This window comes from Schistocerca cancellata, chromosome 2 (assembly GCF_023864275.1).
Source record: "Schistocerca cancellata isolate TAMUIC-IGC-003103 chromosome 2, iqSchCanc2.1, whole genome shotgun sequence".
NCBI lineage: Eukaryota > Metazoa > Arthropoda > Insecta > Orthoptera > Acrididae > Schistocerca > Schistocerca cancellata.
In genome coordinates this window covers 154,563,104-154,590,507 of record NC_064627.1, presented here as the reverse complement: position 1 = coordinate 154,590,507, position 27,404 = coordinate 154,563,104, and the positions used below count along the sequence as shown (strand labels likewise).

Here is a 27,404-nt window from a genome sequence, read left to right as displayed (position 1 = left end):
ATTGGCTCTCAGCTTTGTCAGAGTGGCTACTGAGGTGTATGTTAATTATTTGGATTCCTAACCTGATAGAGTCCGCTGTGATACCCATTATGCTGTGTATGAAATCACCAACTTTGGAAGAATGTAACGATTTCATGAACACACTGTATATGTGGATGAAATACAAACATTATATTATGAACTTAACTGCCATGAATGTATGGAATTATTTCAACGTTACATAACGTGAAAGTGGATGAATGCCTACCATTCACCATCGCACTTCCTTTCCCTAGTTGCAGTAAAGGTTCACTCTTTCATTTACAAACGTAATGTGAGTATTGCATTTAGGTACCGAAATAGGAAGACACTAGTTACGCTATCATCCACCGTTGGAAAATCTTTTATCATCACATTGATCAGCAATAGGCCTTGTTATGTTGTAGCAGTTCCACCGACGTCACACCTTTATAGTTAATGCAGAAACTAAATTACCTTTATTCGTGAAAAGATGGTATTTCTTGTATTTCAGAACATTTATTAGACTTTTATTCATACAACATTTAGTTATTGATTTACAAAAATACACAGTATATTTACACATCTGTCCCATTTCACATGTCCGAACACTCTGTGAGTTATGTAATACACATGACGTCCTTTGCCTGGAAAGCAAAATCTGCGCCACTAATACGACATCACCTACTTTTTTCTGGAACAGCAGGGCTTGAGAAAGAGTGTGACTCAGAAAGAGGCATAGCAGTGTGTAAACTGTTCGTCCAGTCTTACAGCAATCACAAAATGAGCAATCGTTCAATAATCATCCAAGATGAATACATACACTCAAAAACAGTCTTCAGATTAATAATAAAACTACAAGGATTTGGTACTTGTAACCAATCACATTGGAATTATTACTCTGCAACGATTTACCAGACTTGAACCGAATGCATAGCAACTGCTTCTATAAAAACATCAAAAATGTGTCACATCAATCATCGCAAAGATACATAAATTTGAAATAGTATCGGGAATTCCCCAAAACATAGCTAGCACTCACATTATGGTTAACAACAGCAATTATCCTCTGAGGCGTACTACACACAGACGTAAATACTTCCTGAAATTCCTAGGAAATAAATTAATGATTCCATTCATATAGAATGTCATTGATTTTGTAGCTTTCCTTATGGATGGAATTTTTAGTACTGAACACTGGTTACAAATGAAAAATTGTAAATTTTCTATTATTCTAAAACGAATATATATGTATATCACACATTCATTAATTAATTACATGTACAGCTGCCTTTTTTGAAGAGGAACTCAAAATGAGAATCTCACTGAAATTTGGTAGATGTTTGCAAGAAGAGACACTGAGATGACAGAACTATGAATTTGGTGTCAAGTCTATAACATGACTGATGTATTAATCAACCGATTATGTTCTCTTAAGATACCAAAAATTTATCAAACGTTTGGACGGTTTTGTGAGAACCTACAAAAGTTGAAGAAATGGTATGAGAACAGTTACAGACAGTAATGAAACCATAAATTTACTTTCTGAAGTATTAAATATTCATCTAAGGACAATGTACAAGAAGTGAAAATATATTACACTGTCTAAACCACATATATGTTTCTTTTCGAAATCAAGAGAGAATACATAATATTAAACTACTGTAAACGTCATTGAGCGTAATAGTTTCTGAAACAAATCTGTTGTGCTAGAATTAGGAAAGCTGTTATGCAGACATTTGATAAGAAACATATTTAGTGTGAATTAGCAAAACTGTTTAGGTTTGGGGCCAACGGAAAATGTGACTTCTGATATGTTCTACCGTTTCTGTGATTGGATTATGAACTAAATTATACATCACGAATGTACATATAAAGAGTTTCAAAGAATAATGAAGCAGCGTCGTATTAATTCACCTGTTTCCATACACATCTGAGAAAACTTAAGAATATGCACCTGTTAACGAAAATAAATATGACATTGAATTAAAAAGCGCCTCACCATCTTGTAATGAGGAAAACACTTGTCCAACGTGTCTTGTGATCGTAGAATTATCACACAGCTACAGAAAATAATAAAAAAATGAAACAGTTGGTAAAAAGATTGCAACTACCTTTTGTTAATAGATGTCGTGCTTAATTTTTTTTTATATCAAATGAGTAGATCAGTGAACCAGCCATAATCATGATCTTTCTGAAATTGCAGGAAGTTTTGTTAATATGTTGAAGGGCTTGTGTTCTTTGTACTTACAGCTGTAGTTTCTATCAAGTAGGCTATTACTCCATATGAATATTTCTGATGTTTGAAAAAGGCTTCAGGAATTATATAAAATACTTAAGTCACAGTGTTAAAGAAAATAAATATTTTCGTTATTAGAAACTGTCTGTCGCCTTACAGTCAGTAGTATGTGAAGATGGAGATGCTTGCGTAGACCATAAGAACCGTTTACTCCCTCAGAAAATATTTTAATGCATACCAGTACCATTACATTGGAGAATGACTAAAAGGGGGATTCAAATAACCAAAATTATTGAATTTCCTGCAGTAAACATCAACACTGACATATATAAATGCTAGTCTTGACACATTCATTGCTGCAGTATGACTGCAAGTTGAGAAATGAACTGCCGGCCTTTAGAAACTGCGTAAGATGCAAATCAAAATACCACACGATAAACTCTACGATCGTTCTTGAGAGATAAATATGAATTTAATATGTTTACTAAACACCCAACAATAATGCAGCTTCTCACAGCTGTTGAACAGCTTACTACATGATTAATTCTTATCTTAAAGTGTCAGCAGAGAAATTACAGTTATGTACACATAATTATAATCAGCACACAACATGTCAGGTACATCGCAAACACAGCTCTATGAATATGACAACATATGTTCAGCTATACACATAAGAATACTTGAGGTAGTACCTACAATGATCCCAGTCTGTGATAGGTTTATCTGTCCACAATAGTTTCATTTACCAGTAGAATAACTGTTATGTGAATCTATTTAGCCAATAAGCAAGAGCATTACGAAACATACAACATCTTATTTCTTTCTTGATGATACATCGTTAAGAAGAGAGACACATCGATACCCCTATCATTTAAAACGAGGAGGAACATGATATTTGAATAAAATGAAATTAAAGAACATTTCCACTGCATGCCACACTCAGGCTAGTGATAACGTCTTTGGGAGTGGGTTAGAGTAGATATTGCTTCTGTACATCGTAAGTATCAAGGTATTCCTCTGACTGACTGCAGAATCGTTATTTACAGTTTCCAGTAAATGAACTTATCTAAACCAGTCTTTTTCTTTAGAACAAAACACCTATGAGGTAGTGACACACGTCAAAGGTGAATCTGTACGTTAGGATGCCCAAGACTTTCCCTTGTCAGTTTGTAGCAATCAGTTGCCTAGGCAAACATTTTGTACCCTCGAGCCGAAGTAAACCATTTCCGTCTTACGTAATGTCGTTTTAGGATCCACTCTGTAGGTTACGAGACCCTTACCACTAATTATGGTGATATTCATCACTAACAAACTTACCATAGTTTTCATTTTTGTCCCACAGTTTTTTCAGAGCAATGGTCGGGAATAGCAGGAAATGTGCTATTAACCTACATTAAGCTCATGATTTCGTCAAACGTGGACAATAATGGGGTCTGTACAGTAACAGGAGTCTCTTTCACTACACGTCCCGTTGCACACGCTACCAGTCATTCAAAAGACAACAGCCCTCACAGAAGGGTAGTGTGTCACATTCAACATCTATCCATTGACAACAGCAGCTTCTCCAATGGCAACATCCGCTACTACTGGAAGCTCAGTAGTAGTGGATAGTTCTCCAATGACAGTTACAGTTTCACCAAATATAGTGTCCACTTCTAATGGTCGTTCCATGGTACAAGCCACCAAACCACTGACATCTGTAGTACCTCTACTGGGGAATTCGGATGGAACTGGGATATCTCCAGAATTCGCTGCCTCTTCTCTGACGCCTGGAGGTTCTCTATGGGCACTGACCACAGCGGTTGGAATGACTTCCAAGTTTGACTCCTCTCCATTGAAGCCCACTGAATTTCCAAAGCACTCAGTAGCCATGGCGCAATTCTCAGTGGAAAGCCGACTAGTGCTATCGTCTGGGGGTGGGGAGGTTTCCTCCTGCGCGCATACTTGGGCCGGACCCTGGCTGTCCGGGCTGTTGTGGTTGTGGTGCTGCTGGACGTGGTGGTGATGGTGGCGGTGGCGCCGGCGACGGTGCTGCCGCGCGGCGGCCGCCGCCGCGTACTCCAACTCTCAGCAGCGCTCGCGCCGGTTCAGCTCCTCCATATAGGCCGACAGCTCGTCCTCCAGAGCGCCGTGCTCCACGTCACGCAGGCTACTGTTGCTCACGTTGTTGCTGTTGTTGCTCAGGCTCACCTGCAAAGTATACGTATTTTTTCAGGAATATATCTGTGTAAATTGTACAGGATGTTTAACAATTGCTGTTACAGGCTTCTATGGTTCTATGGGTTATCGATGGTGCTTAGTATATGGAGCTTTGAGAAGTAACCCATGACTGGAAATGCACCCAGCCGTTCCATTTCCTATAAGTAGCCTTTCCTTACAATGGAATCTCCCCATCGCACCCCCCTCAGATTTTTAGTTATAAGTTGGCACAGTGGATAGGCCTTGAAAAACTGAACACAGATCAATCGAGAAAACAGGAAGAAGTTGTGTGCAACTATGAAAAAAATAAGCAAAATATACAGACTGAGTAGTCCATGCGCAAGATAGGCAACATGAAGGAGAACGTGAGCTCAGGAATGCCGTGGTCCCGTGGTTAGCGTGAGCAGCTGGGGAACGAGAGGTCCTTGGTTCAAGTCTTCCCTCGAGTGAGAAGTTTACTTTCTTTATCTTTGCAAAGTTATGATCTGTCCGTTCGTTCACTGACGTCTCTGTTCACTGTAATACGTTTAGTGTCTGTTTTGCGACCGCACCGAAAAACCGTGCGATTAGTAGACGAAAGGACTTGCCTCTCCAATGGGAACCGGAAACATTTGATCTCAAGGTCATAGGTCAACCGATTCCTCCACAGGAAAACGGGTCTGATATATTCCATAGAACACTGGTGACGGCATGTGCGTCACATGACAGGAATATGTTGTCGACCCACCTAACTTGTTCACTTGGCGAATGGGTCAAAAGATTCTTCTACCTTGCCCGATTTAGGTTTCCTTGTGGATGTGATAATCACTCCCAAAAATGAGGTGAAAACATAAAAGTTTGTCACATAAACTGCAACAAATGAATGCAACAGTGCCACAGTCGCACAGTTTTCCCTGTGCTCCGACAAAACATATGTCTTTAACGTTTTCAAATTTTTCCTTGTGCAGACCGTCAAATCCAAGCAAATCTGAACATGTCCTGCAATATTGGAGAGCGAAGTTTAGTATGTGTGAGCGCCTGAACTTTGATAATTGACACACGATCACGTAAACAATACTGCTCTGTGTACCTGTGCAGCTTCGCAAAATCATAGAATCTTTTCACAAAGTATTTCACTTGCCGAAAACCAAACACATCTAACGGCTGTACAAGAGGTGTACAACATGGAGGAATGGTAATCACATCTACTCCCACACTAAAATTGGACAATGGCTGATCCTTTTGTCCTGTATAGGCTGTATAAAAATTAAATTTTTCACTCGAGGGAAGCCTTGAACCAAGGACCTCTGCCCTCGCAGTTGCTCACGCTAGTCACGTGACCACGGCGCTTCTATGCTTATAGTATCCTTGATGTTGCTTATCTTCTACATGGACTATTCAGTTTGTATATTTTGTTTATTTTTTTTTCATAGTTCCACACAACTTCTTCCTGTTTTCTCGATTGATCTGTATTCAGTTTTTCAAGGCCTATCCACTGTGCCAACTTATAACTAAATCTGAGGGGGGGTGCGAACGGGAGGTTCCCTTGTTAGAAGTTATCTACGCTGGATGCCCAGCAGTGTGTTTGTGAGCATCTCCCAAGAGGACAGAACCTGACGGCCTGTGAAGCTTGAAGGCACAGCATTCCTCATTTTCGGCCTCATATCTGGAAGAGTCATCCATGGGTGAGCGTGGTGTACTGTGCCGGTGCTGAACTACAAGAGAAAGTGGGCGCGTTGTCTGGAGGGTTTCCACCTGTAACGTGGGATAGGTTAAGTAGCACGACCGGTCGCAAGCTGTAGTTGGATGCACTGGTACACTGGTAGCGGACGCGTACAGGGCCCACCTAGATTAATCCTGGCCGATGTAAGAAGCAAGTGGATTTGGTGACACCCTTGGGAACATCTGCCCACAACGTTTATGTGTTGTGGGAAACACGACTGCGAACGGACGAGATTTTATGTCTCCGTCTTCACTTAGAACTTCAGGTCTGATAGGCCGTGGCCTATGTATAAAACTCACTCCTGACGTTTGTCTCCGACTGCGGGAGACATCCTACGAGGTAAAGCGGCGAACTGCGAAGAGAACTCGAGGAAGCGCTGATTATATAGGCAGTGCAAAGGGCACAACTGTCCATCACGTAGCGTCAGGCTATAAGATTATCTGGTAATGCCAACATTCTCCATTGAAAGTAATCGATCGTCACGCTTGCGGCGCAACGCTAACAGCCAAATTTTATCCAGTTTAACATCATCGTATTTCCTGTTAAAATTATTACGGTGTTTATCAATCTTGATAGCGTCTCTATACATGCGCGCATAATAATTCGAGGTTTTAGATATGACGCTCGTCTCGCTGAATTTTATTTCATGATCACCTTCCTACCGGCCGGTTTGGCGGAGCGGTTCTAGGCCCTTCAGTCTCCAACCGCGCGACGGCTGCGGTCGCAGGTCCGAATCCTGCCTCGGGCATGGATCTGTATGATTTCCTTAGGTTAGTTAGGTTTAAGTAGTTCTAAGTTCTAGGGGACTGATGACCTCAGGTGTTAAGTCCCATAGTGCTCAGAGCCGTTTGAACCATTTGAACCATCACCTTCCTGGTAAATATGTTCTGCTACGGCCGATTTATTCGTGTGACCCAGGCGGCAATTCCTTTTATGTTCAACAAGACGGGTTTTCACACTTCTCTTTGTGGTACCGATATAAACTTGTCCACAACAACAAGGAATTTTATATACTCCCAGTGTAGCCAAAGGGTATCTAGCATCTTTTGCCGATCTTAAATATTTTTTTATTTTCCTGATGGATCTGAAAAGTTTCCATCCCGTTCTTCTTTAAAACTTTCCCAATGTGGTCTGTGACCTTACTAAGGAATGGATGAAAAGCATTGCCGTTTGGCGACTGTTGTTCGTCGTTGCTCCTGATTCTCTGCCTAGAGCGAAGTGCTCGATCTATATCCTTCCTAGTACAGACACTTTTCACGAAAGTTGACCGTAGATGTTCAATCTCATCATTTAAATAAACAGGTTCACAAATTTTGTACCCCTAGTCTACCAAGGTCTTCATTACACCTCTCTTTTGTCTAGGGTGATGGTTTGAATCTTTATGCAGATAACGATCAGTATGTGTTGCCTTTCTACACACCTTATGGCCCATCGTTCCGTCCCGTCGTTTAATCACAGACACATCCAGGAAATTCAATTGTTCATTACTCTCTGTCTCCATAGTAAAAGTTGATTTTCGGTTTAATGCAGTTAAAATGTCTCAGGAAGGTATGCAACTCATCTGCTCCATGTTTCCATACTACGAACGTGTCATCGACGTAGCGATACCATCTGGCTGGTCTCTTACTGGCAGTCTGCTAAACCCGTTTGTCAAAAGTCTCCATAAACGAGTTAGCCACAGCAGGACTAAGAGGACTGCCCATAGCCACACCGTAAATCTGTTCTTAAAATTCACTATTATATTGAAAATAGGTTGTCGTGAGGCAGTGTCGGAATAATGCCATAATATCGGTAGGAAAAGTATCTGCTATGCGTAAGATAGCTTAGTTTTCCGGAATCATGATAATTAACGACACAATATAAAAACTGACGAGGATATTATCCGGGCCCAAGCTCTTTCTTTTAACTTGTCAGTGAAATGAGCTGAATTTTTTATATTCCTGTCCGTCCCATCAACATAAGGTTGCAGCAATGAGACAAGGTGTCTAGCTAACTCGTGTGTTGGTCGGCCTGTAGCCTATGAGACCGGAAGTTTTAAGCGAAGACAATACCGGACGTGAAAGCCTACAGTGTATGATTTTTTTCTCCGTGTTTCGACACGCTTAGACTAGGATTTTCCAGATATTCTTAGCCATTCTAGTGTCTGCAACTGGAATTTTCTGTCGCCTTGTAGGCAGTTAAAATGTTTTAGGAAATAAATTATTTATATTATGCGTAAAGACGAGTTTTAATTTATTCTACCTTTATTGGAAATTCTTGTTACTAATATTTTCGGGTTCCTAACAAAGAGTTTAAGATTATTGTTGCTACTGAAATTATAAGTTCTGACGGTCTTCGGTAGCCAATTCTTCTTTGGTGCAAATGTCTCTGAGCACTATGGGACTTAACTTCTGAGGTCATCAGTCCCCTAGAACTTAGAACTACTTAAACCTAACTAACCTAAGGACATCACACACATCCATGCCCAAGGCAGGATTCGAACCTGCGACCGTAGCGGTCGCGCGGTTCCAGGCTGTAGCGCCTAGAATCGCTCGGCCACTCCGGCCGGCAATTCTTCTTTGTGGTATTCACAAATTTCTTGGATCATAACAGGCAATTAACTACCTTACTTGAACTGTAGAATCATGTTTTATTCTTTTTTTAGCCTACATTAAATTCATTTGCTTCCTTTTATTGGCGTAATTACCACATTGTACAATTCTTTGTACTACCAGTGTTTCTGGTTGTTTTCATTTTGTCAATCATTGGGGCTTAAGAATCACCAGAGTTATTGCCCGGTATTCACATAAAATTGTTGTATGGAATCTAATCAGAAACAGTGGCTGCGCGAACACTTAGACGGAAATTGTGTGGGTCGGCACTTCCAGTGCTTGTGGACAGCGGCGACCTGCTGTGCAGTGCCAGCATATTGTAAGGGATCTGGCTAGCTCTTTCAGCAGCTTTGTTTTATTGCATATTTTTGGCTGCTTGTTGTGTCATTTGGACGTGACATTAAACCACTGTTGTCCTGGCCTAAGTAAATAAAGGTGAATGATGTTCATTTTAGCCGGCCGGTGTGGCCGTGCGGTTCTAGGCGGTTCAGTCTGGAACCGCGTGACCGCTCCGGTCGCAGGTTCGATTCCTGCCTCGGGCATGGAGGTGTGTGATGTCCTTAGGTTAGTTAGGTTTAAGTAGTTCTAAGTTCTAGGGGACTGCTTACCACAACTGTTAAGTACCATAGTGCTCAGAGCCATTTGATGTTCATTTTATCGCCTGGCACTTCCACTCTAGCTGTTCCCGACACTCCTTTCAGTACCGTTTGGATGCAAATTAAGTTTGAAGACTGCATTAGTTTCATATCTCTCGCTACGCAGTGCAAAAAAGTGAAGATAATTAGCGCTGAATTGTTTCCTCTACAGGAGGCCACGCCATGGACAACGTTTTGAGCACCGATCGTCGGGTTCTCATTCAAGTGGCGAAGGACGTCGGCTTCATAGTCGAATATGCGACGCGCCCATCGAGCACCACGCTCAACCATCCGAGTCGCGAACCAGTTTCTGGCAGCCGTTGTTCTCAAATGCCTGCGAGCACTATGGGACTTAACATCTGAGGTCATCAGTTCCCTAGAACTTAGAACTACTTAAACCTAACTAACCTAAGGACATCACATACATCCCTGCCGAGGCAGGATTCGAACCTGCGACCGGAGCGGTCTCGTGGTTCCAGACTGAAGTGCCTTATAACAGAGAATAAGTGCATGATGTCATAATTATAATAGGGACTAAAGACGGCGTCCGCCTTTCAGTTGTTGTTCCTACTGCAGCGTCCGCCCCTACCTCCTGCGCCGTTGGTATCCAGCATGATGAAATAGAAATGCGCGATGCCTTCATCACAGCGAGTGAAACCAAAGCCGATGTTTACGGTACGACCGATGCCGATGTTGGAGACGATATCACAGCCTCGTGACTCAGCAAACGGCCATCTGGGTCCGAGCACTGAGGATCGACCGCAGCGACAGAGATCACGATCAACAAGCGGATTATTGCCCTACTCAAGTGGTCGCAAGTAGTCCCAGAAGATACATCCGTCAACCGGCCTCATAAGCCGGTGCATCTACCATACCGGCCGCAATATCCACGCGCTTCTACTGCTGGTAGTTCCGGATCTCCAGGAGTAGTAGATTCGCATTGTGACTCAAGAGGGTTGTGTAACGGTGGTCTGGGCTCCCTGGACCGTTATGTGGCAATACTGTATCGACCATTCTCTAGCAATTTTGTTTCCGTCATTTCTTTGGCAGAATTTCTCGAGCGGCAGATTTGTGAGGAAAACATTGTATTTTGTTATTCCTCTGTTGTAATATCCGAAGTGGAATCCATACTTTATTTCTTGCTTAGATCGCATTTTGTTTCGACTGCTGTGTTCAGATCAACAGTTTTCTTGTCTATTGGTTTTTTTTTTTTTCAACGAAAACGAGTTGAGGAATAGCGTTTCGCCCTTTATCTCGGTAACCACTGATATAGAATCTGTCGCGACGCGGGAGATTTGAATGTGATCCATGATAAAATATACAGGGTTATTACAAATGGTTGAAGCGATTTCACAGCTCTACAATAACTTTATTATTTGAGATATTTTCACAATGCTTTGCACACACATACAGAAACTCAAAAAATTTTTTTAGGCATTCACAAATGTTCGATATGTGCCCCTTCAGTGATTCGGCAGACATCAAGCCGATAATCAAGTTCCTCCCACACTCGGCGCAGCATGTCCCCATCAATGAGTTCGAAAGCATCGTTGATGCGAGCTCGCAGTTCTGGCACGTTTCTTGGTAGAGGAGGTTTAAACACTGAATCTTTCACATAACCCCATAGAAAGAAATCGCATGGGGTTAAGTCGGGAGAGCGTGGAGGCCATGACATGAATTGCTGATCATGATCTCCACCACGACCGATCATCGGTTTTCCAATCTCCTATTTAAGAAATGCCGAACATCATGATGGAAGTGCGGTGGAGCACCATCCTGTTGAAAGGTGAAGTCGGCGCTGTCGGTCTCCAGTTGTGGCATGAACCAATTTTCCAGCATGTCCAGATACACGTGTCCTGTAACGTTTTTTTCGCGGAAGAAAAAGGGGCCGTAAACTTTAAACCGTGAGATTGCACAAAACACGTTATCTTTTGGTGAATTGCGAATTTGCTGCACGAATGCGTGAGGATTCTCTACCGCCCAGATTCGCACATTGTGTCTGTTCACTTCACCATTAAGAAAAAATGTTGCTTCATCAGTGAAAACAAGTTTCGCATTGAACGCATCCTCTTCCATGAGCTGTTGCAACCGCGCCGAAAATTCAAAGCATTTGACTTTGTCATTGGGTGTCAGGGCTTGTAGCAATTGTAAACGGTAAGGCTTCTGCTGTAGCCTTTTCCGTAAGATCTTCCAAACCGTCGGCTGTGGTACGTTTAGCTCCCTGCTTGCTTTATTCGTCGACTTCCGCGGGCTACGCGTGAAACTTGCCCGCACTCGTTCAACCGTTTCTTCGCTCACTGCAGGCCGACCCGTTGATTTCCCCTTACAGAGGCATCCAGAAGCTTTAAACTGCGCATACCATCGCCGAATGGAGTTAGCAGTTGGTGGATCTTTGTTGAACGTCGTCCTGAAGTGTCGTTGCACTGTTATGACTGACTGATGTGAGTGCATTTCAAGGACGACATACGCTTTCTCGGCTCCTGTCGCCATTTTGTCTCACTGCGCTCTCGAGCGCTCTGGCGGCAGAAACCTGAAGTGCGGCTTCAGCCGAACAAAACTTTATGAGTTTTTCTACGTATCTGTAGTGTGTCGTGACCATATGTCAATGAATGGAGCTACAGTGAATTTATGAAATCGCTTCAATCATTTGTAATAGCCCTGCATTTTCTATCCAAACGGTACATTTCCTTATCAGAAGTTTATCTACTAAGTCCTCTCCTCAACCACCGGCAGCCTGAAATATGAACTGTGAAACACCCTGTATAACAGAAGCTTGTAACATTCTAATGAGGGAATGGCAATAATGTACGGAGTATGTGCAGTGAAGAAACATACTAGGCTTCTAAAGCAACACATTTCCACCCGTAAGATTGATGTATACTGTCGCTGAAATATCAGGAATTCAAAGCTATTAACATAATCATCTCATTGAAGAAGAGTACATTTACAGTCTAGTAATACCTACTTTCGGAAATGCTCCAAGAAAGCTTTCGACATCTCACATTTCTAAAGAATCCTCCAGTTCCTACACTGACATCCTTTGTCACTGCTTCTACATGTACAGATAGCACAGTGGGGGAAATTAGGGAAAGATCAGTGTGGATTATTTCTTCTTTTGGGATATCAGTACTCGGATTTTATGTGAACCACTAGGCATTAGTCTCCTGCGTGAACCTCTTCATCTCAGTGTAGTACATAGTAAGATCCCCTCCTGTGCTAACTTCTTCATCTTAGAGTATCATTTAGTAAGATTACCTACGGACATTGCTATGCTCAGTAAAAGTCGTATTAAAAGTCCTGATGGATGTACTGAAGGGTATAATGAGTACAGAGTATGGACCGAGAGGAAATAGATTGAGCAAACGCAAAAGTAATAAGGAATAGCAGAAAACATCAAAATTAGAGACTACTTAGTAACCTAACTGCATGAATTCTGTTCACTTGGAACTAAAGTAAATGATAAATAGTGGTGTGTTACACATTTTCGTGGGGGGAGGGAGTAAGAGGGAGAACTGTAGAATGGGGAAACAGAACTTTCAAGGGAACTGACAGCATGGAGGACGCTGGTGTCATATAAGAAAACAAAGCAAGTACATGAAGGCAAAGTAAATCCTATAAATTCCTATTAGTTCTATCGAAATTACATATAATTACACGTACCTTTTACAAGGCCTGCTGCAGTCGCATCATAACATTTAAGATGTCAGATATGTATTAAGCTCGTAAAAGCTATGAGACCCATTTTCTCCGATATTTCGACAGCTATTTGCTGTTTCGTTTCCATTGTACTGTATCACTATTGCATTATATTCACACTCAGATAATTGAATAATCGTATTTGCGGTAATGTATCTAGAATGAAATTTTCACTCTACAGCGGAGTATGCGCTGATATGATACTTCCCGGCAGATTAAAACTGTGTGCCGGACTGAGACTCGAACTCGGGACCTTTGCCTTTCGCGGGCAAGTGCTCGACCGACTGAGCTACCCAAGCACAACTCACACCCCGTGGTAATGTGTTTGACGTGTACCCGAAACACTATTCTTTAATGGCCATTTCCTACTTAAAATATGTACAGGACCATATTTTGTCATGTGGTATTTGGCGTGTGCAACGCAAAGGACTTGGAACACCAGCTGAACGAAAAAGAGTTTATTGAAAAGAGTCTGTAAAATGATTTGTAAAATGAACACAAATAGTTGTGAGGTAAGAGTAACGGAGAGTAGTAAATTAAAGTCACGTGATTCAGAAGGCATTAGACAAGGAAATGAGACAGTAAAATTGTAGAACGATTTTACTGTTTGGGTAAGAAGATCACTATCAAAAGCCAAAAAAGAGAGAATACGTAATGCAGGTTGACGATGGGGTAGGAAGGAGTTTTATTAATCGAGAAATATTTAAACGTCTAACCGACGTTTATGTGTCAAAAAGTCTTTCCTGAAAACCTTTGTACGAAATGCAGCCTTTTATGGACGTGGCGATAGTTACTGTGGACAAAGAACAGAAAGTTTTGACATTTGATACTAAAAATAAATGCTGAAAATCAGATGGGTAGATCGAATAACTAACGATGGGATACAGAATCTGAGGAGAAAGGAAATTACTGGCACAACTACACTGAAAGACAGGACTGGCAGATAGGAGATGTTTCGCCACTTTTATGCCATTTTTAGTGCATACTTTTATTCTGGTCTGTAAAACGAATTATGATTTAGAAATAAATAGTGGAACAGAAAATAGGCCTAAAAATGTTATTTCTTTGTATTATAGAATGTTATAAACTGTACAACCTCCACAACGTTATTAAATAGCAAGCTGTTTGCAACTACACGGCACCATCATAAACGTTTTGTTTTGTAACGTTCTAAATTTTATTGGACTCCCTGTGTTATCCCACGTCATTGGTTGGTGACTAGCAGCAGCTGGACTAAGCAATTACAGTCCCAAATGCAGGCGCCCATACTACTAATACTGCCTTTGAATCGTTGCCATGATCTGTTAAGTATGGACGGCTGATGAATGGCTTCACATTGTGTTCCGCGATGGTTTGCGTTTCTGCACTAGCCTGTAAAACCGTAGTTGGTTAGTATGCAGGCGACCAGGCGTTAGGTCTTGTTCATCCAATATTTTGGAGAGACACAACGGTGTTACCCCTGGCACCATGGTGCAGCGAAACAGTGGACTGACTTCTGGTCATGAATGGTAATGATTCAGGGAGGTCCGCAGCTCGTGGTCGTGCGGTAGCGTTCTCGCTTCCCACGCCCGGGATCCCGGGTTCGATTCCCGGCGGGGTCAGGGATTTTCTCCGCCTCGTGATGACTGGGTGTTGCGTGCTGTCCTTAGGTTAGTTAGGTTTAAGTAGTTCTAAGTTCTAGGGGACTGATGACCATAGATGTTAAGTCCCATAGTGCTCAGAGCCATTTGAACCATTTGATTCAGGGAAGCTTGACAGCTCTGCTTTACATCACATACGTAATGTGCTCTCATTTATTACTTCTTATGCAACATATTGTGGGACAATTTTTAACAGGATAATGTTCCTCCACGCATGGCACATGTCACTGTGATCTGTATGCGTTATTCTGAGGTTCCCCAATGACCAAAAAGATCACCAGATCCTCGATAGAATATGTGTGGGACCAGTTCAGATGTCAAGTGTGCCCAGTGCCAGTATCGAGGATATCAAGGACAGTTGTGCAACAGTTGTGCACCAGTTTCCCTCAGGACTAATACAAGTTTTTAGGATTTCATTCCCTGCCGAATCGGTGCATGCATCCAAGACAGAAGGGGTGAATATCATACTGATAATTGGGTCCATACTGCCAAGTTCAGTGTAAATTTTAATCAACCTTTTAATCGCCGAAATAACATTAAATACTCTATCAACCCATGAAGTTTCAATTAGATTCATCCTCCCTTTCTGGGTGCTTCACTTTTTGCGGACGTTATAGAAGGAATCACTGAAGCCTAAATGTGCGAATATTTCTTCATTACGTGTAACTGCATCAACAAAAGCCCAGGATAATGGAAAGCGGTCGAATTAAGTCAGTTGACGCTGAGGGAATTAGGTTACGAAAAGAGACACTTAAAGTAGTAAAGGAGTTTTGCTATTTGGGGAGCAAAATAACTGATTATGGTCGAAGTAGAGAGAATATAAAATGTAGACTGGCAATGGCAAGGAAAGCGTTTCTGAAGAAGAGAAATTTGTTAACATCGAGTATCGATTTAAGTGTCAGGAAGTATTTGTATGGAGTGTAGCCACGTATGGAAGTGAAACATGGAAACATGGACGATAAATAGTTTGGACAAGAAGAGAATAGAAGCTTTAGAAATGTGGTGCTACAGAAGAATGCTGAAGATTAGATGGGTGGATAACATAACTTATGAGGGGATACTGAACAGAATTGGGGAGAAGAGGAGCTTGTGGCACAACTTGACTAGAAGAAGGGATCGGTTGGTAGGACATGTTCTGAGACATCAAGAGGTCACCAAATTAGTATTTGAGGGCAGCCTGGAGGATAAAAATCGTAGATGGAGACCAAGAGATGAATAGACTAAGCAGATTCAGAAGGATGTAGGCTGCAGTAAGTACTGGGAGATGAAGAAGCTTTCACAGGATAGGGTAGCATGGAGAGCTGCATCAAACCAGTCTCAGGACTGAAGACCACTACAACAACAACAACGTGTAACTGCATTAACATTAATGAGGGTGGTGCGAATTTGTAGCTATTTCATTATCAGTTTAGCGCAATGCATGGTACTGCTCAAGTAGGTAAGTACGTGAATAGCGTAGAACGCAGCAGCCGGCTGGTAGAGTCTCTTACCGGCAGCATGGTGATGGCCTCGCCATTTGGGCGGCGTGGGCAGACCTGCTCCTTGGACGACTCCGCGGTGATGGGTTCCGGCAGGTAGCAAGGCGGCAGCTGCTCCAGGGACTGCTCTGACGAAGTGGACAGGCAGCGCAGCAGCCGCCAGGGGTCCCGGGACCGCTTTCCTGCACACACCGGGCACACCACACTCACTCACCAGCTCACTGCAGTATACCGCCATACGGCGAGCTGAGCAGACCCACTGGCTACCGTAACAGAGCAGCAGTTGTCCAGTACACGGTAGTTTAGTTTAGTTGTTGTTTTCTTCCTTTTCTTTTTCACGTGCTTCCGTAAAGAAGTGAAACATAACTGTATATTTTACTGTGTAGAATGTAACTGTAAGTTTTTGTTTTTGCGTAAATCTTGGTGCATACCCTTGTGGAAAGTGGCTTCCTAGACTAATTTTCCCGTCGTCAGAGCGCCATGTCACGCACCAAGTTTAAATCTCGTACTGGTACACAGCAAGTAGTTTATATTAGTGCATATATAGATTTCCAGAAGGCTTTTGAAACCGTTCCTCACAAGCGTCTTCTTACCAAACTGCGTGCCTACGGAGTAACGCCTCAGTTGTGCTACTGGATCCGTGATTTCCGGTCAGAAACGTCACAGTTCGTAGTAATACACGGAAAGTCATCAAGTAAAGCAGAAGTAATATCCTTCAGCTACATATCCTTCTTTGAACTTTTTCGATGTCATTCGTCAGTCCCACCTGATGCGGATCTCACACCGCACAGAAATGCTCCAGAAAATAGGATGGACATGCGTGGTGTAAGCAGTGTCTTTAGTAGACCTGTTGCACCTTCTAAGTGTTCTGCCAATGAATCGGAGTCTTTGGCTTGTTCTACCCACAACATTATCTATGTAATCGTTCCAATTTAGACTATTTGTAATTGTAATCCCTAAGTAAGAGTACGTCTACATTAAACGACAGGAAGGCTAACGTACATTATGAAAATGGTGTAAGTAACACGTACTGTTACCATTCTTAACATCTCTAAGGTGAATTGCACCAAAGCGCTTCTCCTGTATAGAGTTTCCCTGAAAACTGACGTAGCTGGCGGGTAATGACGGTCACAGGACGTATTTTCTCTCTCTCGTCAGAGTTGAAACATTCCAGTGGAAACGTTTGTCATGAGAGTACGTATTAGACTACGTTTGATATTAACAGTGGTTAAATTATATATATTTTTTATTCCATTAGCCTCGCTTTCGTTTAATGTAGACGTAATATTACAGTGAAATAAACCAAAGTACAAATATGACAATAAAATGTACGCATGTCAGAGGATATTTAGTATTTGACGTGTGCTAAAGCACAAGTGTAAGTATGTACGGCATTATATAATAATAAAATTTTAATTCCTTGCAACACTGTTTGAATTATTCAGCACAGGTCTCCACGTTGTGTTCGTTAAATATGAGTCAAAACAGTTGTTTGGAAAGCTTTTAATTTCATAAAACGTATGTTTTTCTAAGAGTACGTGAACCATGTTGCTGTTTAGATAGCTGTCAATGTAGATAATGTCATCTAAAATGAACCGAACGACTTCCAGTACGAGCTGTGGAATATCGTTTTAAAGTTTGTTGACAGACATCTCATCCGCGTGGCCTCTACACTTCTGTCTCGTATGTTTACATACAATGGTATCAACGTAGTTCCAAAAGCCTAACCAAACAGATTGCTGCAATGTGTATAACTCACGAATATAGCTAACAAAGGAAGAGCTGACTGGGACATCGCGCAAAGGAAATAAAATTGTACTTCCATTTGCATTCAGTTACTACGCACAGTGCTGCTTTGAACAATAAACTCTAGATTACCAAAACAGTAGGATATAATGCTCTGATAATATAGTTGCGTGTTCCATTATCTCTGTCACTTATTTGAGGGGGAGCAAACAAATGCTTGGAAACAATAATAACATTTTAGGGAACAAATCAGGGTTCTGTGTACCCATTTTCCAAGTTTCACGGGACGTAGATTGGTAATAACTATGGAATATGAAAGAGGAAATGTCGTTACACCGAAATATTTGGAAATAGTTGCCGGGAAAAAGCGCTTGAAGCTGATTGGCCTGTGCGAATTTCCCACTATAATAACAAGCCTCTCTGCAGTATGTACGTATCACACGCAAAAAGATCTCCGGCAAAAAAATAAAAAGAACACCGGGAACGAAACTCAGTAATAAACGATATCGTGGGAACACCATCCACTATAAGACACTGAGCCGGCCGTGTGACCGAGAGGTTCTAGGCACTTCAGTCCGGAACCGCACTGCTGCTACTGTAGTAGGTTCGAATCCTGCCTCGAGCATGGATGTGTGTGACGTCCTTAGGTTAGTTACTTTTAAGTAGTTCTAAGTCTAGGGGACTGATGATCTCAGATGTTAACTCCCATAGTGCTTAGAGCCATTTTTTTATAAGACACTGGGTAGATAGGTCAAAATCAATAATCGGAGCTGAGATACACCTTACTTATGTACTAGTTCTAGCAGAATATTAGGCACTGAACGAAAGTAAATGAGTGATAGACTGTGCATATGGTAGAGCACCGAGAAAGCTTAAATTATACATGAATCAAAAAACGACGAAGCACCTGAGTTACAGCGTAATACTGGCGGTCACCAACAGTCTCTCAGAACCGATCATTTTTATTAACAAATAAGTTATTTTTAACCGACAGTTTGACATTTATGAGCAGAAACCGGAACTTTAAGCATTATAAATCAAGCAAAATGGCATTTTCAATAGCTATAATAATTATTAAATGGCAACCCAGTAAGACATTACATTCCTTATTTATTAATACCTATTTATTACTTAACTTAATCATAACTAACACTGGGTTTAAGAATCATGATAGAAGGTTGTATACATGGAAGAACCCTGGAGATACTAAAAAGTATCAGATAGATTATGTAATGGTAAGACAGAGATTTAGGAACCAGGTTTTAAATTGTAAGACATTTCCAGGGGCAGATGTGGACTCTGACCACAATCTATTGGTTATGACCTGTAGAGTAAAACTGAAGAAACTGCAAAAAGGTGGGAATTTAAGGAGATGGGACCTGGATAAACTGAAAGAACCAGAGGTTGTACAGAGTTTCAGGGAGAGCATAAGGGAACAATTGAAAGGAATGGGGGAAAGAAATACAGTAGAAGAAGAATGGGTAGCTCTGAGGGATGAAGTAGTGAAGGCAGCAGAGGATCAAGTAGGTAAAAAGAAGACGGTTAGTAGAAATCCTTGGGTAACAGAAGAAATATTGAATTTAATTGATGAAAGGAGAAAATATAAAAATGCAGTAAATGAAGCAGGCAAAAAGGAATACAAACGTCTCAAAAATGAGATCGACAGGAAGTGCAAAATGGCTAAGCAGACATGGCTAGAGGACAAATGTAAGGATGTAGAGGCTTATCTCACTAGGGGTAAGATAGATACTGCCTACAGGAAAATTAAAGAGACCTTTGGAGATAAGAGAACCACATGTATGAACATCAAGAGCTCAGATGGAAACCCAGTTCTAAGCAAAGAAGGGAAAGCAGAAAGGTGGAAGGAGTATATAGAGGGTCTATACAAGAGCGACGCACTTGAGGACAATATTATGGAAATGGAAGAGGATGTAGATGAAGATGAAATGGGAGATACGATACTGCGTGAAGAGTTTGACAGAGCACTGAAAGACCTGAGTCGAAACAAGGCCCCCGGAGTAGACAACATTCCATTGGAACTACTGACGGCCTTGGGAGAGCCAGTCCTGACAAAACTCTACCACCTGGTGAGCAAGATGTATGAAATTGGCGAAATACCCTCAGACTTCAAGAAGAATATAATAATTCCAATCCCAAAGAAAGCAGGTGTTGACAGATGTGAGAATTACCGAACAATCAGTTTAATAAGCCACAGCTGCAAAGTACTAACACGAATTCTTTACAGACGAATGGAAAAACTAGTAGAAGCCGACCTCGGGGAAGATCAGTTTGGATTCCGTAGAAATACTGGAACACGTGAGGCAATACTGACCTTACGACTTATCTTAGAAGAAAGATTAAGGAAAGGCAAACCTACGTTTCTAGCATTTGTAGACTTAGAGAAAGCTTTTGATAATGTTGACTGGAATATTCTCTTTCAAATTCTAAAGGTGGCAGGGGTAAAATACAGGGAGCGAAAGGCTATTTACAACTTGTACAGAAACCAGATGGCAGTTATAAGAGTCGAGGGACATGAAAGGGAAGCAGTGGTTGGGAAGGGAGTAAGGCAGGGTTGTAGCCTCTCCCCGATGTTATTCAATCTGTATATTGAGCAAGCAGTAAAGGAAACAAAAGAAAAATTCGGAGTAGGTATTAAAATCCATGGAGAAGAAATAAAAACCTTGAGGTTTGCCGATGACATTGTAATTCTGTCAGAGACAGCAAAGGACCTGGAAGAGCAGTTGAACGGAATGGACAGTGTCTTAAAAGGAGGATATAAGATGAACATCAACAAAAGCAAAACGAGGATAATGGAATGTAGTCGAATTAAGTCGGGTGATGCTGAGGGAATTAGATTAGGAAATGAGGCACTTAAAGTAGTAAAGGAGTTTTGCTATTTGGGGAGCAAAATAACTGATGATGGTCGAAGTAGAGAGGATATAAAATGTAGACTGGCAATGGCAAGGAAAGCGTTTCTGAAGAAGAGAAATTTGTTAACATCGAGTATAGATTTAAGTGTCAGGAAGTCATTTCTGAAAGTATTTGTATGGAGTGTAGCCATGTATGGAAGTGAAACATGGACGGTAAATAGTTTGGACAAGAAGAGAATAGAAGCTTTCGAAATGTGGTGCTACAGAAGAATGCTGAAGATTAGATGGGTAGATCACATAACTAATGAGGAAGTATTGAATAGCATTGGTGAGAAGAGAAGTTTGTGGCACAACTTGACCAGAAGAAGGGATCGGTTGGTAGGACATGTTCTGAGGCATCAAGGGATCACCAATTTAGTTTTGGAGGGCAGCGTGGAGGGTAAAAATCGTAGGGGCAGACCAAGAGATGAATACACTAAGCAGATTCAGAAGGATGTAGGTTGCAGTAGGTACTGGGAGATGAAGAAGCTTGCACAGGATAGAGTAGCATGGAGAGCTGCATCAAACCAGTCTCAGGACTGGAGACCACAACAACAACAACAATTTATTACTTACTATTTTTACTGTTATTACCATTATTACTATTATTTATTACTTAATATATTTTACTACTTATTTACTGCATTACTCAGAATTTCACAAAATCGGCGTATTAAAGTTAACATCGAGTTGTATCATACTTTTAAAGGAACTTTAAAGTAAAATGATAAGTGTACTTCCCATAAAAATGAAAAGACTTCTTCAAAGCCTACGATTACAGTGTCCGCCGGCCGGGCTGGCCGAGCGGTTCTAGGCGCTACAGTCTGGAACCGCACGACCACTACGGTCGCAAGTTCGAATCCTGCCTCGGGCATGGATGTGTGTGATGTCCTTAGGTTAGTTAGGTTTAAGTAGTTCTAAGTTCTAGGGGACTGATGACATCAGAAGTTAAGTCCCATAGTGCTCAGAGCCATTTGAACCATTTGAAACACTACAGTGCCTTATTGGCTTATTAGTTACACATGACAACCAAATGCTTTTTCTTTTTTTTTTACATTCTTGAGTCATGTTAAATCTCCAGTCAGATAATACATTCCTCATGTGATAAAATTCTCTCCATATCAACAGAGGTAAATGAAGCACATGAAAAACACTTAACTGTTTTAAGGTTCATTCCTACTGTAATAGAACTATCACGTTGTAGAAGTTTGAACGTTTCTAAGTTTGGCAAAATCAGTGTTTTTCAAAAACACCATTTTACACTTCTCCCTCTCTAACGGATTCCATTTGCTCGTCACTCCCTCTACTCTTTGCAGTGCATCATCCACAATTTTCACTTACTTCGTCAAAAGTAGCCCTGTTTTTTTGAATTGGCAGGTCACTTGTGGCAGGAAATCGAACTGTATAACAATGAAAGTTAAGTCAATTCTCGCTTTCGAAGATTTTTCTGCTGTAGTTGAAGGTGCTTCATCATATAGAGCGATGTCCACATTAGTAATACTCGGGATATTTCAAACGTAGTAAATTGTAGCTGAAATCCGCGCCTACCATCTCGTTATGATTGTTTGATGGTTCAGAGTTCTGTCTAGTGCAATGGCTTTAAATACTGAATCACTGACAGGGCTTTCACAACGATCTGCTTAATAATGGATCTACTTAATATTGGAAATCAGTTTTTGGTATCCGGAAATAAGCTTCGTACCTCTTCTGACAACCTGTGAAAGACGCGGACTACGCAGATCAAGTGACACATGCTTAGAAATGCCACTTTTAACGTTGTCCCAGCCTTTCCCATATACGGTGGAGTGTCTTTAACCGGAAGTAACACACACTGTAGTGTTTAATTTCTTCCGGTCTCTGTAATTGTAGTGAATTGGTAAATAACTATTACACAGATAAATGTAACTTTTTCCCGACACCTTTTTTTAAGCAAGAATGTTTTTATTGATTCATTTTCTGAAGGATCTAACGGTCAAACAACGATATTGGCAATAAAACGACACGTGGGCTCAGTTGAATTGTCGTTTTAAATCCAGATTTTTAATTACGTTCTTCATCTTTAACGAATTTCATTGCAGCAGCACCAGAACATCGTATAAAGGGAATAGGTTTCCGTATAAACCGGAAAGTAGGGCAGAGAGTGAGCTATTACGAACAGCTCAGTGGTAGGATTGTTGTCACATTCAACAGCAAACCAACACCGACAGCGATATTGTAAGTATACATACCGACGTGGCAAGCAGAAGATGAACAGATGGAGAAATTATATAAGGATTTCGAAAGGGTAATTCAGCATATAAAGGGAGATAGGAACGCGGTTATAGGGAAAGGAACAGAAGGAAGTGCCACAGAAGAACATGTGCTTGAAGGTAGGAATGAAAGAGGAGAAGGCTAACTGAGTTCTACAATAAATTTCAACTAGTAATAGCTAATACTCTGTTCAAGAATCGCAATAGGAGGAGGTATACTTGGTAAAGACCCAGAGAAACAGGAAGATTCCAGATGTATTACATGACGGCCAGACAGATATTCCGAAATCGAATGACGGGTTGTAAGGCGTCCTCAGGTGCAGGTATAAACCCTGATTAAGAGTAAACGGATGTCTAAGAAAATAGCCCGGAAGAATCCATGTGAAAAGAAATGAGACGGTGAAGTGCTGAAGAATCATATGTCGGGTTTATGTTCGCTAAGTATGTGGATATTGCGATAGGGGATACCAGAGTAGGCAGTTCAGTTGAAGGGACGTGGACGTCTCTAAAAAGGGCAATTACATATGGAGAGAGAACATAGATACTATAGATACAAGGAAGGTAATTGTGAAGATATCTTGTGTAAAAGGAGAAAGTCTTCAAATGATCAACAAAAGAAGAAAGTACAAAAATGTTCACGGATGGACAGGAATACAGCACTATGAGTTCATTTTTGTTGTTTATTGTTGTGATCTTCAGTCCTGAGACTGGTTTGATGCAGCACTCCATGCTACTTTATCCCGTGTAAGCTTCTTCATCTCCCAGTATCTACTGCAACATACATCCTTCTGAATCTGCTTAGTGTATTCATCTCTTGGTCTCCCTATACGATTTTTACCCTTCACGCTTCCCTCCAATACTAAATTGGTGATTCCTTGATGTCTCAGAACATGTTCTACCAACGGATCCCTTCTTCTAGTCAAGTTGTGCCACGAACTCCTCCCCAGTTCTATTCAATACATCCTCATTAGTTATGTGTTCTAACCATCTAATCTTCAGCATTCTTCTGTAGCACCACATTTCGAAAGCTTCTTTCTCGTCTTGTCCAAACTATTTATCGTCCATGTTTCACTTCCACACATGGCTACACTCCCTACAAATACTTTCAGAAACGACTTCCTGACACTTAAATCTACACTCGATGTTAACAAATTTATCTTCTTCAGAAACGCTTTCCTTTCCATTGTCAGTCTACTTTTTATATCCTCTCTACTTAGACCATCATCAGTTATTTTGCTCCCCAAATAGCAAAACTCCTTTACTACTTTAAGTGTCTCATTTCATAATCTAATTCCCTCAGCATCACCCGAATTAATTCGACTACATTCCGTTATTCTTGTTTTGCTTTTGTTGATGATCATCTTATATCCTCCTTTCAAGACACTGTCCATTCCGTTCAACTGCTCTTCCAAGTCCTTTGCTGTATCTGACAGAATTACAATGTCATCGGCGCACTTCGCAGTTTTAATTTCTTCTCCGTGGATTTTAATAATTACTCCGAATTTTTCTTTTGTTTCCTTTACTGCTTGCTCAATTTCAGATTGAATAACATCGGAGATAGACTACAACCCTGTCTCACTCCCTTCCCAACCACTGCTTCCCTTTCATGCCCTTCGACTCTTATAACTGCCATCTGGTTTCTGTGCAAATTGTAAATAGCCATTCGCTCTCTATATTTTCTAATTCTGAAGGCAGCAGGGATAAAGTACAGGGTGCGAAAGGCCATTACCCCCGCCACCTTCAGAATTTGAAAGGGAGTATTCCAGTCAACATTGTCAAAAGCTTTCTGTAAGTCTAAAAATGCTAGAAACGTAGGTTTGTCTTTCCTTTATCTTCTAAGATAAATCGTAGGATCAGTATTGCCTCACGCGTTCCAACATTTCTACGGAATCCAAAGTGATCTTCCCCGAGGCGAATGTAGGCGATATGGTCTTAAAAGGCGGTAGCCAATAACTCATCGTCAAACGTGGCAGTTACGATTCCTTGGGAAGCGTAGACACTGTCGAGATGACTTGCGGAATGGCTTGTGACGTATGTATATCCAGTTCGATCACCATGCACGTGGTCCCAAGTATCGGTGATGTTCAGTTCATGCACCAGCAGCTTGAATTCCTGATATGTGGTGAAATGGGGATGTTGGTCCTTCTGGGATAACACACAATTGAAATCGCCGCCAAGAATGGTACGGTCTTAGCGGCCTACAAACGAAGAAGCGACCTGTTCTGAGTTGAATCGCGAGCGTTCCAGTCGCTTGGCCGTGTCCGAGGGAGCGTAAACATTGATGCCTCGGACACCATGGAAAGTCACAGAAATACCTCTAACCGGTAGTAGGAAATCACGTCGTCTACCTCAATGCCTTCCTTTAGAACTATAGCTGTCCCACTGCCACCGTCAGCACTCGGCATGAGGTAGGACACATAGTCATAGATATTAGGAAACGTCGCCAGGTGAACTTCCTGCAAAAGGGCTACATCGAGGTCCGACGCCCTCAATATTTCACGGAGAAATTGTAGTTTGACAGGCGTGCCAATGATGTTGACATTGATGGAGTCAATCCTGTAAGCTTGTCGTGCAATTGGGACTACTGGGGCGCTCATGGAGGCTCGAAGAGCAGTAGCGAACAGGAACGTTGTCCGGCGGTGGAAGAGTGGTGCTACCTCAGCTGCTGTTCAACGACCATAGGTACAGAGCCTGGCGCATGCAAAGATGGTTGTACCTCCGACGGGATGCAGACTGGTACTTCCACCACGGAATCGTCCATCGGGGGAACACCTTGATAGTTGTGATCCTCATCGTCTTGAGACTACGTCCTACAGTTGTCGGACGGGGCGATCCGCCGTTTCCGACGTCTTTTCGGTGACCGTTGCTTGCGCACGTGATCTTCAGTGTCCGAAGGCGCCTTTTCTGGCACAGGAACATTGGTAGGCACAACCATGGAGTCAAGGGCGATCCCCTGTCCTAGAGACTGCTCACCACTGCACATATCTGGAGGAGGAGGCTAGGGCGTCGATCCGTCCGCAACAGCCTGAGGCATTACCGGAGACGACGATGTGTCGGTATTAGGAGCCAGTGGTGATCGCGGTCGGGGGTCGTTATGGAGAACTTGACAAACGTCAGCGGTAGCACCATCGGATCGGTCGTGGCCAGCAGGTCCCCAGGCGGTAACTGTGTGATTTTGCGTTGCACACATCTGGAACGGAAGTGTCATTCTTTGCCACATCCCGAGCATGTCTTCGGCTGGCCATCATAAATAATAATTGCACGGCATCCATCAATACATAAGTAGAACGGCACATGTTTGGTTAGCTCTATGCGGATCTGTCGTACTCCACTGAGAGCCGGGTATGTAGTGAAGTGAACCACTTTTCAGCTGTATGATTAATCACCTTTCCATATGGGTGGAATGCAGATACCACTACCTCTGAATGCACCTCGGAAGGGAGTTTAAATACAGGTATCGTCAGCAGTCATAGTCCCACATGTTCCACAGTTACGTCACCGATGTGTCCATCAAAGTGACAGAACTTAAGACCACTTTGAGTAGCACTTAGAATTTTGTCACTTATGTCTTCGTTAACCAATTTCACGTATACCACACTGCTCACTATAGACAGGTGAATGCCAACAAGATCGTTGCAATATATCTTGACTGTAGCTCTGATAAACTGTTCGATTTTCAGTGCTTTTGGTCGGTCATATTCAGGTGCAAAAGCTAATCTTCAGTGTCGATTTTCTGTGGGCATAAGCCATTCTCTGCCGAAGGAAATGTAGCGCGCTACGACGGCAGGATCACGTAAACAACTCCGCCAGCGAGCTGCGCAGCGAGGACGTAAACAAGACGTCCGTGCCGCTAGCGTGCCGTAAGCTGACTGCACCATTTGGCTATCGGTGTACGACTGACGGCCATACCCAAACTTCCATATGTCGTCAACCATACGTCTACGATCTGCGGTAGCACATCCATTATGTGTATCCCCGTACGGATCACACGTTGTGCTTGGAAGTGGCATGCCCGGTATCGGATGATAAATACGACTTTACAGTGCCGGTGTTATTAGATCGTAAACGTGTAGTTCACGACATATGGAAGTCTGGGCCTCGCCATGAGCCGTGCACGGATAGCCAAATGGTCAGGCGACCGCTCGCGACAAGCGGGGGAATCCGGGTTCGATGCCCGGTCACACACAAATTTTCATTGTGGTTATTCGAATCTACTGCTGATGGTAGTCATTATTCGCAATTGCGAATTCGGCTGGTGAACTTACAGAAATGTTTCATATAGCACCGAATACCGTATATGGCTATTTTTTATTCCCGCCTAAC

General features: G+C 42.0%; 1 protein-coding gene across 1 annotated transcript in view; it reads right to left on the bottom strand.

Annotated features, from left to right (window-relative positions):
* Nucleotides 1–535: 535 nt before the first annotated feature.
* Nucleotides 536–27,404, bottom strand: part of LOC126152072 (uncharacterized) — a 126,848-nt gene continuing 99,979 nt past the window's right edge. The window contains exons 4-5 of the mRNA XM_049915983.1: nt 16,190–16,359; nt 536–4,426 (exon numbers count right to left, since the gene is read on the bottom strand). Coding sequence (XP_049771940.1) covers nt 4,304–4,426; nt 16,190–16,359 — 293 coding nt within the window. The 3' untranslated portion in view covers nt 536–4,303. The remainder of the gene's footprint in view (nt 4,427–16,189; nt 16,360–27,404) is intronic.